We start from the raw sequence: 12,241 nt of genomic DNA on the forward strand, positions 1-12,241 counted from the left end.
GTTAGGCTAGAGTCAAATGTTGGTCAAGGATGGTAGGAATAGAAATGTAAAAAAGATGGATTTTGAAGGAGAACTAGTACTTGACAATTAAGTAAGTGTAAGGGAAAGAAATGCCCTAAGACTTCTCCCAGATTTCTGCCTGGCCTGAGACAATGAGACAGGAATGCCCACAGGAGGTACAGATTTGAGGGGGAGATGTATTTTGTTTGAGGCCTGTCAAACCTGCTTCTAGCCATCAGATGGAGACATTGATTGATAACAGTTTTTTTTCTGTAGAAAACAAGCTTGGCAGGAGATATTTTAGTAAATTTTAAAACTTCTCTCAGGCAGATCAGCGGTTTGTATGGAATGGTCATCTTCTAAGAGAACTTTCTGCACAGCCAGAGGTAACGTATACTAAATAAAATCTGCTTAATTTTTACAGTCCAAGGTTTAATTCAATGTATGTTATAAAATGACTTCCTAATCACCAAGTATTTTGAGAAACATTTCTAATTTAACTCTGTTTATAACTTACAAACTTTGATCAGATCTTCCCTGTTACATCATTCTAGGTTGAAGCCCAATTATTTTACTCTGATCTTCTGTAGAAGCCTTAAGTAAAAACACACAGCTTTATCTAACTAGGAGAGGTACGGTGGGTCTTGGTACATGAATAATGGAGAAATGAGGGGCCAGGGTTAAGTTCCCTGGCCAAGGGGAGAACTCTGTTGTCATCCTTTGGGGATGAGACTCCCTTCAGTTACCCAGGAGACACATGCACAGGCATCACCTTCTTCTGTCCTTTGTCTACACATAAGAGGTATAAACAGGGAGGCCCAGCTAGGAAAACATGATATATTATTGAATCTAGGTAAATAGATGTGTCTAATTGCTTTATTTCTTGTCATTTGCTATGCTTTTTTTGGAAAAGTAGTTTGAGCTGCAAACAATTAGCATGGGATATCTTTTCCCTGGAGGAGTGAAGTTGTTGTAGGCAAAGACTGAAAAGGAGGTAAACATTCTGTAACTTCATGTAGCTTTATTAGTGTTCCAAAATCTTTGAATATTCAAGCTCAAATGATTGTAATGCATACTTAATGTTACATTAGAGAATTTTTTAAAAAATTATATTACCCATACATTTACTACTTTATGTTTGTATATTACTTCCCTTTGTGTAAATATTTTTATATAATGCCTATTTATTTTTAAAGTATACTTATTCTAAATATATATCTTCATTTCAGGTTCATCGGTTTGCCCTTCCAGTGTTGCATGGCTGTATCCTTACATGTTATTTTTAGTTTCTAGATCCCTTTATTTAAATTTTATTATAAGGCAGATTTAGAGATAGTCTCAAATATTCCATAAGGAGAGTATTTCAGAATTAATAGAAATTGCTGTTGATAAGAAAATCAAACTCATTGCTATTTTGTTTTTTTAAGAATGAACCTTTCAGACAATGTGATTCTCTCTCTGTTCAAGGTTTCTGGAGCTGTTTGTTTAAAGAGAAGGAATACGTATACTGTATTTTGCCTTTATTTGATGTTATCTTGTCTCAGTAAATTACACATAAGTAGTTTGGACCTGGGTGTTGAAAACCTTCCTTAGTATATAATTTAAAAATTTAGACTTAGGCCAGGCTCGGTGGCTCGTACCTCTAGTCCCAGTTACTCAGGAGGCTGAGGTGGGAGGATAACTTGAGCCCAGGAATTTGAGGCTGCAGTGAGCTATGATGACACCACTACACTCCAGCCTGGGCGACAGGGTCAAAAAAAGTGAGACTCAGACACTGATGTGGGTAACAACTTGGAGAGGAGAATTACCATTAAAAATTTTATTTGTCATTTGAAGTAGTGACAGATCGATGAGAAAGGTGGAGTACAAAGAATAATGCCTAGGGATGAAATCAGAGTACAGTTACAAAATGAGTATTGATTATTTAATGGTAGGTTCATTTTAAAAACAAATCTGTATCATAGACATCATCATAAAAGTAAGGCAGCCAAGTGAGCTGGCTCTTAAAGGATAAGCACAATAGATGCTGATGAGTGCCTATCTAGTTATGTGCCACATAATGACATTTTAGTACATGACAGACCACATGTATGATGGTGGTCCTATAAGATTATAATACCGTATTTGTACTGTACCTTTTCTATGTTTAGCTATGTTGAGATACACAAATATCATTGTGTTACAATTGCCTACAATATTTAGTATAGTAACATGCTCTACAGGTTTGTAGCTAAGGAACAATGGGCTATACAGTGTAGCCTAGGTTTGTAGTAGGCTGTGCCATCTAGGTTTGTGTAAGTACACTATAATGTATAAAACTGCATAACGATCCATTTCTCAGAGTGTACCCCTGTTCAGTGATGCATGACTAATCAGGATTCTGCCCTGAAGAACATGGTGATGACATCTTTCTATCAAGCACACCTAAGAAGCTTATCAATACAAGTCTATTGTTTATTGGTTCATTTTGTTAATATGATTTCGCTAAATTATTATACTTGTTATACTTAAAGAAAACCCAAAAAGTAAAGGAGGAAACACGTTCCACAGTTGTGGGGGAATAAAAATTAGAAAATTTCAGGATAAAAGCTTATTTGTTTTTGCTTCCCCACCCTTCACTCTGAGCTTTCCAAGTTCTCCTAAGGCTAAAATTAGAATAAATGTGTTCATTCTTATTTAATGCCTTAAGTGATTTGGGCCAACTTTGGTGTTTTTTGTTTGTTTTTCAAAATGAGACTGTGAATGGACAAATAATATTGAGATTATAGAACCTTTTTTTTTCTAGGCAATTTTAGAAGCAGCTTACTCATTTACCTTTAAATTAAAAGCTTTAAATGAGCTTTTCTTTCATGTAGTTTGTTGACTAGAAGTAGTTATATGTTTCACACACATACAGAGACATTAATAAGTAAAATGACCCCAAGACAGGAACATGACTGGAATAGAGAGTGGACAGGGAGAGGCGGGAGCTGTGTTCAGAGAAGTAGTTCAGCCCAGAGGACTCAGGGCCTTATAAGCCATGGGAAGGACTGTGACTTTTACTTTAAATGTGGTAGGGCCAGGCCTAGTGGCTCATCCCTGTAATCCCAGTGCCTGGGAAGGCTGAGGCAGGAGGATCATTTGAGGCCAGGAGTTTAGGACCAGCCTGGAGAACATAGTAAGACCCTGTCTATAGATTTTTTAAAAATTAAAACCTAGGCATGCCCACCTACTCAGGAGGCTCACTTGACCCCATTTTGAAGCTGCAGTGAGCTATGATCACACCACTGTACTCTAGCCTGGGTGACAGAGCAAGACCTCAACTCAAAAGATTTTGAAGAAGGGAAAAATTGGTAAAGATGCATGCTAGAGTGATGTCCAAGAATGCGTGAGGGGGGTGGGGATTAGTGCACAGGTAGAGGGCCTGGTGTGGACTGCTCACCTGCCACTGTAGAAGAGAAGCAAATAGATGGATGTGGATGCTGGTGGGTGTGTAAATGTGATGGGAGCCTGTGGGGGGCTTTTATTTTACAGTGACATAGAAAGTGACATAATGGGCTGTGAGTGTGATGAGGGGGGAATGTTGCAGGTTGAGGGGAGTATGTGAAATGGGCATCCTGGAGAGAAGGTGTGGATGGCCCTGGGAGTAACTCATTGATAAAAGACTAGAAGTAAATACACTCCCATTTTAAAAGTTACCTCATGCTGATGGGATTCAGTTTTTATTTTACTCTTGTTCCTTCCATGCTTTCTGGATTCTCTAAAGTGTGTATGTATTTTTGTCTTGCAGTCAGAGGAACAGGATTCGTAAAGCAGTCAGTCATTTTCTCTGCTAGATTTGGGCTCTAGAATAGGCTCATCTGTCCCACTCATTTTTGTGCCTTGGCTCAAGATAGATAATTTGGGCGAGTAAGGGAGTAAATAGTTACTCCTGGGTGAGAACACAGTTGGATAGAATAGGGAAGGAGCAGATAAATAGATTCAGGGTTTTGGTACTGTTTTGAAGTTGGATGGTAGGTTCACACATATTTATTGTATTATGTTGTTATGCTTTATAATGGATGCACATTAAGAAAAAGTGTTGCATATGGAAAATACCACAACCAAACCCAAACAAATGTGGAAGGAGAAAAAGTAAGGCCATTGAAACAATAAAACGTGTCTTTCTGTCATGCCCCCCTTCTTCCCCAACCAGCGTGGTAGACATTAAAAAAGTGGACAGTAAATTAGCCGGGCACGGTGGCATGTGCCTATAGTCTCAGCTGCCTGGGAGGCCAAGGCGGTAGGATGGCTTGGGCCCAGGAGTTTGAGGCTGCAGTGAGCCATGATGGTGCCACTGCACTCCAGCCTGAGTAACACAGCAAGAGCCTCTCTCTCAAAATAAATAAATAAATTTTTTTTTTAAAGCAGACAATATCAAGTTTTGGTAAGGTGAGAAGCCAAAGTAACTCTTGAAACAATATGGAATTTCCTAATAATACCAGATGAGGAATAGACTCTCTAACCCAGTAGTACTGCTCCTTAGAGCCACTTCTGCTTATTCTGTACAAAGATGTTTGTTGCAACACTGTTTATAATAGTAAAGCTGGAATGGACATTAGAATGGATAAGTAACTGTAATCATATAGTGGAATATTATACAGCCATAGCAGCAGCAAATGAACCACATGAATATAATGATGAGAAAATAAAACTGAAAGAATGCATACAGTTTAATTCCTGTTACATTAAAAAAAAAAAGGTTCAAAACTTTTCAGACTAAATAAGTTGTTTAGTGGCAAAACTAGAAAGACAAGGGAATGATGAGCTGAGTGGATAGTAGTTACTTCTTAGAGGGGAGTAAGGGAGCCACATGGAGAGGTGCTTCAAACGTGCCGGTAGGTACAAAGGGGTGTGTGTCTGTGTAATTTTTAAAATTATGATCAAATATATTTAATATGCAGTTTGCCTTATTAATAATTTTTAGACATGCAGTTCAATGAGTGACATTAATTTCTTTCACAGTGTTGTATAACCAGCATCATGTTTCCATCACTCCAGTAAGAAATTCTTGCCCATTTACTATCAACTCCCCATACTAAATGGGTATGTAACTGTTGTAAATAGTTGCATACATTATACTTTACTTTTATTGTATTTCATAGTAAAAACATTTAATATAAGAGGTATGTCAGTTCCAAAGGCTTTTGCAACCCTTTACTCTGGTAATGAAGTGGAGAGATCAGCCTTTAGGATTTCTAGGTATGTGACTGTTTGTTTCTATTACTGAATGGTGTAGGAAGTGTCATATAGCATATACTATTATCAGTAATAAGGGAAATAACTTTATATTTAAAAAACCTTTTGGGGAGATACAGTCTTTTTTTTTTTTTTTTTTTTTTGAGACGGAGTCTCGCTCTTGTTACCCAGGCTGGAGTGCAATGGCGCGATCTCGGCTCACCGCAACCTCCGCCTCCTGGGTTCAGGCAATTCTCCTGCCTCAGCCTCCTGAGTAGCTGGGATTACAGGCACGCGCCACCGTGCCCAGCTAATTTTTTTGTATTAATAGAGACGGGGTTTCACAATGTTGACCAGGATGGTCTCGATCTCTCGACCTCGTGATCCACCCGCCTCGGCCTCCCAAAGTGCTGGGATTACAGGCTTGAGCCACCGCGCCCGGCCGATACAGTCTTTTATATTGAGGTTCACCTTTTCTATTTCAAGGAAAAGACAGAGTGAAAATTTCCATTTCTAGATAACCTTTGTTTAATTCACTTTGATCTGTGAATCTTCATATGCTTACCAGCGGTTATGGCTAATTTGTAATTATGTTTCATGTATTTCTGGTTTTTTTTTTTCCTTAACTGCAGTAGCCTAGCCTCCTCCCTTTTTTTGTTTCTTATTTGAAAGTTAATCTATTTTAAATTTATGTTCTTCATTCAAAGTAGGTTTTGCAATGATGTGGTTAATAATTCTTTGCTTTTAGAAAGTGATTGAGGATATCAGGAAAAGAGAAGCATATTATTTAAATAGGAACACCATAGTGAACTTCTTAAACACACTACTTATATGTCATAGGGTTATTAACTTGACAGAACTTCACAATTGAAGATTATAGTACTAACAGCTCATGAATATTCATGAAGATTTGTATACTCTGTCAGTTTTTTTCTCTTAAAGACCATTCTTACTAGGATAGGTAGATTCAGACTAAATCTAGAAACAGTGCATATGATTTCTATTATATGTTATATTTTTCTTAATGTGATTAAGTTATTGCCATGCATTCATGTTCTATTAATGGAAAATATTTTGATTGGATTCTCATCTCGAGGAGGAGTTGTTTCAGAGCTGGTGTACGCTATTATGTAAGAGGTGAGATTAATTTTTATCAGCATGGATCATATCTGTAATATTTTGTCTTATGGTGACATAAATGTAACCTTTTGTATTTTATTTGTTTTCATTATCGTTTGATAGCCTTGCTAAGTATTTATCTCCTGCTTCATTATAATAATTAGGTAGGTCTTCTGTGCTTTACTCCGGCTACTGTAATTATATTGCAACTGTTAGTGTAATACTTGTAGGCTGCTTCTTACTGCTTGAAGAGGAACTGATCATGTTGTTTGCTGGATGTCTGAAAGTACAGCTGAACTCAGTGTAGTTTTCAGTAACTTAAAGTATTTTCTTGTATTGGTTTTAGGTTTTCTGCATGCATGAAGCTAGTCATTTGGCTTTATGCCTTCAACTTTGTAAACATTTACATTTTGACCTTTTGTTTTCTAGGCTTTGTACTAGCAACCTGCTTATTTTGCTAAACTAAACTTTAAAAATATAGTAAAGCTGTATTCAATGTATAAAAATGTGTTAAAGCTGACTGTCATTGTGAAAAGGAGTTTCTCCAACCTTTCTATTTTTTTAACCAGAATATATCAGCATATTTTATTTAATATAATTAATAATATAACTATTTAATATTTAATATATTAGCCATTAAATAAATTGTAGCATGGGGCCAGAAAATTGTAGAAATTACTTGGTTAATCTCTCTCCTAGCAGAGGAAGAATAACATTGAGTGAGTGAACTGGCCAGTATCACAAACCAAAATTAAAGTTAGCAACTCCCTTATAACTAGGTTTTCTTGGATGGGAACATAGTTTTTGGTTAAGTTTTTTTAACAAGTAATGCATTTACATATTTCAAATATCAAAAAGTATTTTTTTTAATTCAATAAAAAATATTTCTCATTTCTGACCTCATCTGCTCGGTTCTTACCCCCTTACCAGTTAATCAGATGTTAGTTTCTTGTTTATCTTTCTGGATAATTTTTATGCTAATACAGGTATGTGTCCTCCTCCTCCTCCTTTTTTAGACAGTGATTATATTCTATGAACATTTTTCTGCACCTTGGTTCCCTTTTTTTCTTAATATATTTTGCAAATATTTTCATAAAGATCTTTCTTTTATACACACAAACACATACTGTCTAACTCTGACTCTCTCACTTTTAAAAATAATTGGATATTGTTACTTAGCGGGAATTACGAAAGGAAGCAAGCATAACCTGTGCTTCTGAAAAGTAATCTCATAGAGTATTAAGGAGTCATGTCATTGCTGATTTGGCTCAATAATTTTGGCCCCTTCTGGTGATATGTTAACAAAAACAGTGATACTTTACAGTATTCTTCTTCATGTTATATGTGAGAAACATGTCAGAAAGGATGTTAGGAAATATTTGGCACAGTTAAAAATCCATTGATTTCTTTCTGATTATTTGGTAATTTGGGTCAGGGACTAGCTTGAAAGTTGCCTTTGCTTAGCAAGCTTTTCTTAGTAAAAATAGATTATGTAAACAAATTTTTAAAGGCATGCTTCAAATATTTGAAAGAACTAAACAGTATCAAGAATCCAAACACTGCTTTTCAAACTAGGTTTTGTAAGCATATTCATGAAGTTAAAGAGGATCACATACAGTTTTGTGTTTTTATTTAGATAATTAAAATCAGTTTAAGCATCTGCTGGAGACCATTTGCATTATTATAACAAAATATTATTAATAAACTGGCTTATATTTACATTGAGTATTGTGTTGTCACTAAATATGATTACCTAAATTGATAGTTTTACCTTTCAGACTAGTACTTTTCAAATTAGGATCTAAAACATTTACTCAGGGGTCCTTGAGAAGTTTTTTGTTTTTTTCTTTAAAAGATGTCTCAAGTTTGAGAAACTATTTTAGAGGAATTTTGTATGTAGTAACAATCAATGTATTTAAGAGCAACCAACTTCATCTGTTTATTAATAGGCTTTTAATACTCCTCTTTAAGCCTGTTTAAAGTGACTGAGCTTCTGTTAGTTTTCTGATCATGTATAATGAATTTGTTGGAATTATATTTTCATAATGACTTTCCACTAATTTGAACTGACTTAATTCTCTCCAAGTTAACCTGAATTAGTGGGTTTCTAATTTGTTTCTTACATAATAAATATAATTAATTCTTAAATTTTTTTCAATTTAGGAATTGATTCTGAAGGCCACGCAGCTAACTTTGTAGAAACAGAACAAATTGTGCACTACAATGGGAGCAAAGCGTCATTTGTACAGGCAAGTTGTTATGTCTGTTAAGCAGTCAGCGAGTTGGCCTTTTCTGCTTGGATTGTAATTTTCTGTCATGTTGAAATTTCCCTGTTTTCCCTTCCCCTCTGCTCTTATGTAATATTTTTATCTACAGTGTAGAAAAAGTTCACCCCAAAAAAGGAAAACCCATTAATCTGGCACTAACCTGCTGCCATTTCCTGCCCTTATATTAAATCCCTAGAGGAGAGGGTAGGGTAGGAGTTGCAAAGAGAGTTATGGAAATGGAGCCATCCGTCTATTGAACCCTTTACACGTATTCAAGGTAGTGATGATAGGACAAGCTGATGGCTTATGATTGTCGTTGCTGGCCACTGTGAGATGTCTCTTCTGTTGCGCCTGCAACCTTCTGTTGCCTTTGGAGTTGTGGACTGCTTGCTGCTTCAGAGCGTTAGTGGCCAGATATATTCATCTGTTCATAAACATTTGCATTTGAAAATGAATAAAGCAATTTTCTAATTTTTTCGTAATGCCAAATTAACAGAGGTAATCTGTTAAGTTTTACTCATAGATAAATTTAGAATTTCAAGGAAATAAAGAATTTATTTATATAAAACTAGAAGGAGAAAAAACTCTAAGTGTTTTCTCATAAAGTAAGAACTTTAGGAGCAGATGCACGTGGACTTTTTTTTTTAACATGGACTTTTAAAATAGTTGGTATTTTTTTTCTTGCATAGTCATTAATATGTATACCCCTGATAGTAAGTAAGGTGATAAAAATTTTTCCTTGCATAATCATTAATATGTATACCCCTGACAGTAAGTAAGGTGATAAAAACAAGTATGTTTATGTTTCTTTTCACATTTCTGTCTTTTCTTTTAGACTCGAGGATCAATACCTGTTTTCTGGTCCCAAAGACCAAACCTCAAGTACAAACCACGGCCACAGATCAGCAAAGTAGCAAATCATGTGTGTATCTTGCATGCCTTTTTTGTTGGCTAAAAGTAGAAGCTTAAAAGCATTATAATTTGCATATAAAGAATGTATTTATTCCCCATAAGTCAGCCTTCAGCATCTTTGAGGCCCTTCTTTTTGATTCTGGCACATAGTAAACCCCTAAACTGAAAGGTGTGTAGGTGACATGTTAGAAATATAGGAAAACAAATTGTGATTGAATGGCATGGCAAGTAAGGATTTGAGAGATCTCAGTAAGATTTGTAACTTTATGCTTTTTAGAGTACTTAATATATTCCACTGAGATTGTATTCAGAATTAAAGTGGTAGTGTTGCAGCTCAGAGTAAAATAGCTTATGATTACTAGATGGCGTTTAGAATATTTAGAAGACATAGTCCACATCCTCCCATCATTCTTTTGAATATAGAAATAAGACATTTAAGGAGGTCCTTTTAAAATATTATAAATATTTAAATTATGTTTATAAATTACATAATGTACTCCAGTAAAATATGTAACTTTTTTCCTTCTAGATGGATGGTTTCCAAAGGCATTTTGATTCCCAAGTAATTATTTATGGAAAACAAGTCATAATCAATCTGGTATGTTTCTTAGGGGAGAAAAACAAAAAAAACTTAACTCTTTCTTGACAGAAAATTTACTATTTTAACCATTTTTAAGTGTGCAGCTCAGTGGCATTAAGTAGTTCATAATGTGAACTGAATAATATTCCATCATCACTGTTTGTTTCTACAGCTTTTCATCGTACCAGGAAAATTCTACCCAGTTAACTTCCTATTACCTCTCTCCCCACAGCCCCTGGTAATTATTTTACTTCTGTCTCTCTGAATTTGTCTATTCTAAGTACCCCATGTAAGTGGAATAATACATTATTTGTCTTTTTTTAGTGTTTTTAAGGTTCATCCATCTTGTAGCATGTATAGAATTTCATTCCTTTTTTATTTTTTTTTTAAGACAGAGTTTCACTCTTGTTGCCCAGGCTGGAGTGCAATGGCACGATTTCTGCTCAGCGCTACCTCTGCCTCCCAGGTTCAAGTGATTCTCTTGCCTCAGCCTCCCGAGTAGCTGGGACTACAGGCATGCACCACTATGCCTGGCCAATTTTGTATTTTTAGTAGAGACGGGGTTTCTCCATGTTGGTCAGACTAGTCTTGAACTCCCAACCTCAGGTGATCTGCCCGCCTTGGCCTCCCAAAGTGCTGGGATTACAGGCATGAGCTACTGCGCCCTGCCCCATTCTTTTTTTTTTTTCCTGAATAATATTCCATTGTATATGTATATACACACACATACATACACACCACATTTTTTTATCCATTCATCTATTGATGGACATTTGGCTTGTTTTCATTTTTTGACTATTACAAATAATGTTTCTATGAACATTGGTGTTGTGCAGGTATTTGATTGAGTCCCTGTTTTCAGTTCTTTTAGGCTTATACCTAGAAGTAGAATTGCTGGATCATATGGTGATTCTATGTTTAACTCTTTGAGGAACCACCATACTGTTTGCCATAGCGACTGCACCATTTTGCATTCCCACCAGCAATACACCAGAGTTCCAGTTTCTTCATATCCTTGTTGACAGTTATTTTCTGTTCTGTGTATGTGTGTATGTTTTTAATTATAGCCATCCTGATGGGTGTGGAGTGGTGTCTACTGATGTTGATTCACATTTCTCTCATAATTTGTATGATTTTGAGCTTCTTTTCATGTGCTCATTGGCCATTTGTGTATCTTTAGAGAAATGTCTACCCCCCCTTTGCCCATCTTTTAATCAGGTTGTTTGTTGTTTGAGTTGTAGTTATTAATATGAAATCTGGATATTAATCTCTTAGCAGATAGGTGCTTTACAAATATTTTCTCCCACTCTTTGGGTTGACTTTTTACTTGGTTGACAATGTCCTTGGTATACAAAATGTTTAAGACCAGCTTATCTAGTTTTTCTTTTGTTGCCTCTGCTCTTAGTGTCATATTCAAGAAATTGTCACCAAGTCCAATAACATAAAGTTACTCCTATATATTCTTTCTGAGAGTCTTAATAGTTTTAGATTTTACAGTTTGTTTTTTTGTATCTTTCAAGTTAATTTTTGTTTTGTGTGTGTATTACTTCTTAACAATGCACATGAGTTAATTTTTGTATATGATATAGGTAAGGGTCCAGCTTCATTGTTTTGCGTGTGGATTTCCAGTTTTCCCAGAACTATTTGTAAAAAAGACTATTCTTTTCCTATTGAATAGTCTGGCACCCTTATAAATAATCAATTGAATATATCTGCAGGGTCTTATTTTGAGGCTCTGTTCTACTCCATTGCTCTCTGTGCCTGTCCTTATGACAGGATGACACTATTTTGGTTACTACAGCTTTGTGTAGTAAGTTTTAAAATCAGGAAGTGTGAGAATTCCAACCTTCCTTCTCCTTTTTCAAGATTGTTTTGGCTACTTGAGATCCCTTGAGATTGCTTATGAATTTTAGACTTGGTTTTTCTATTTCTGAAAAAAATGCCTTTGGGATTTTAGTAGCAATTGCATTGAATCTGTAGATTGATTGCTTTGAGTAGTACTGTCATCTTAATAATACTGTTTGTCAGTCCATCGGTCATCAATGCAGATGTCATTTCATTTATTTATGTTTTAAAAAATTTCTTTGAGCATTATTTTGTAGTTTCCAGTGTACATGCATTTCACTTCCTTGTTTAAATTTATATTTGAGTATTTTCTGTACGCCTG

The 12,241-nt window shown here is 35.6% G+C and overlaps 1 protein-coding gene across 1 annotated transcript in view; it reads left to right on the plus strand.

Moving 5' to 3' along the window:
* SACM1L (SAC1 like phosphatidylinositide phosphatase) overlaps positions 1 to 12,241 on the plus strand; it is a 60,105-nt gene that overhangs the window by 27,934 nt on the left and 19,930 nt on the right. Inside the window, exons 6-11 of the mRNA XM_012470772.3 lie at positions 327 to 386; positions 1,230 to 1,263; positions 6,232 to 6,333; positions 8,479 to 8,564; positions 9,418 to 9,504; positions 10,024 to 10,092. Coding sequence (XP_012326195.1) covers positions 327 to 386; positions 1,230 to 1,263; positions 6,232 to 6,333; positions 8,479 to 8,564; positions 9,418 to 9,504; positions 10,024 to 10,092 — 438 coding nt within the window. The remainder of the gene's footprint in view (positions 1 to 326; positions 387 to 1,229; positions 1,264 to 6,231; positions 6,334 to 8,478; positions 8,565 to 9,417; positions 9,505 to 10,023; positions 10,093 to 12,241) is intronic.

Source organism: Aotus nancymaae, unplaced genomic scaffold (genome assembly GCF_030222135.1).
Source record: "Aotus nancymaae isolate 86718 unplaced genomic scaffold, 86718_ANA_hifiasm-v0.15.2.pri h1tg000067l, whole genome shotgun sequence".
NCBI classification, from domain to species: domain Eukaryota; kingdom Metazoa; phylum Chordata; class Mammalia; order Primates; family Aotidae; genus Aotus; species Aotus nancymaae.